This window comes from Micropterus dolomieu, linkage group LG17, assembly GCF_021292245.1.
Source record: "Micropterus dolomieu isolate WLL.071019.BEF.003 ecotype Adirondacks linkage group LG17, ASM2129224v1, whole genome shotgun sequence".
NCBI lineage: Eukaryota > Metazoa > Chordata > Actinopteri > Centrarchiformes > Centrarchidae > Micropterus > Micropterus dolomieu.
The window spans coordinates 37,329,242-37,330,766 of NC_060166.1; the positions used below are offsets into that span (position 1 = coordinate 37,329,242).

The 1,525-nt window shown below is 50.5% G+C and overlaps 1 protein-coding gene across 1 annotated transcript; it reads left to right on the forward strand.

Annotated features, from left to right (window-relative positions):
• Window positions 1–526: 526 nt before the first annotated feature.
• LOC123985402 (olfactory receptor 52K2-like) lies at window positions 527–1,525 on the forward strand. The gene has a single exon (XM_046072879.1). It carries the CDS (start codon window positions 527–529, stop codon window positions 1,523–1,525), a length of 999 nt encoding a protein of 332 aa, XP_045928835.1.

Genomic DNA, 1,525 nt, shown 5'->3' on the forward strand with positions numbered 1-1,525 from the left:
GCCCGTGTATTTAAGCCTTCGGTTCTGTTCAGTCCTTGTTGCATCCTCGTCTACTGTTGAGTGTTCTGCCATGCGCTGCGTTTTTGGATTATTACTTTGCCTGTTTGGATTCTGATTCGTTTGGATTCTGGCCTTGTGCTCCCATGTAAGCCATTTTTTATTACTTTAATAAATCCCTGGTTTGAACAGCGTCCTCCTCGCCATTGTCTGCATTTGGGTCCACACCTCAGTTTACCTGCCACCGCACTCAGCCAATCCATGACACACAATGAGCCTAATCACAGTCAGCAGCCATTTATAAAAGAATTACAAAACAAGTTGAACAGAAAAAGCTCACTGAATATGCACATTTTATGAACTCTCAGGAAAGTTATACATGTATACATATGACCGATATATATATATTACAAAACAAATACGAATACAAATACTGCATACGAATGAATTAAACACGACTGAAGGGTGAAATTTTTTTAGTATCACATTTTCATTTGACTGTTTCTGTGTCTCAGGTGAGACCGGCGCCATGTTGGAGGTGTCGCTGGGCAGGAACTTCTCCCACAGCGCCTTCGTGTTCAGAGGTTTCCCTGAGCTGCAGAAACACCGGCGGCTGCTGGCGCTTCCGTTCTCCGCCTCCTACTTGTCGGTGCTGCTGGGAAACTCTCTGCTGGTGTATGTGATCCACAGCGTGGGGAGTCTGCACAGCCCCATGTACCTCCTCATCTGCACACTCTGCGTCGTTGACATCCTCACGGTGACCGCCATCATCCCCAACCTGCTCTTCAGCCTCCTGTTCGACTGGGACGAGATCTCGTTGGCTGGCTGCTTGACTCAGATGTTCTTCACTCACTTCCTGTCCTCGTTGGAGTCGACCTTGCTGCTGGCGATGGCGCTCGACCGCTACGTGTCCATCTGCCATCCGCTGCGCTACACTGAAATCATGGACTCCTCCATGGTCGTGAAGCTGCTGCTCTTCACTCTGGTCCGCAGCGGCTCCATCATGGCGACGCTGGTGGGTTTGGCAGGTTCGCTGCAGTTCTGCGGCACCAACGTGATCCAGCACTGCTACTGTGACCACATGGCGCTGGTCAGCCTGGCGTGCGGCAGTACGGATAAAGACAGAGTGGCGGGCCTCGCTGTGATCATATGCTTTGTGGGTGTGGACGTGACGCTCATCTTCTTCTCCTACATGAAGATCCTGAGCGTCGTATTGCGAGCGACGGCGGCCGGGGAGGACCGCTGGAAGGCGTTTCACACCTGCGGCACTCACCTGATCGTCATGATGTGTTTCTACCTGGTGGGTACCGTCACCTTCCTCTCTAACAACGTGAACATCCACATACCGACGGACGCCAACACCTTCATGGGCCTCATGTACATTCTGTTCCCAGCGACAGTCAACCCCATCATCTACGGCGTTCGAACTAAAGAAATTCAACACGGCTTTTTTAGGATTTTTAAACTCAGACTGAAGACTACGACGATGAAGGTAAAAGTTTCTCCTGCTGGAAAAGGATACTTCTGA

What these genes read in the sequence shown, in the direction of transcription:
- LOC123985402 (XM_046072879.1), top strand. Translation starts at nt 527, where the DNA reads ATGTTGGAGGTGTCGCTGGGCAGGAACTTCTCCCACAGCGCCTTCGTG.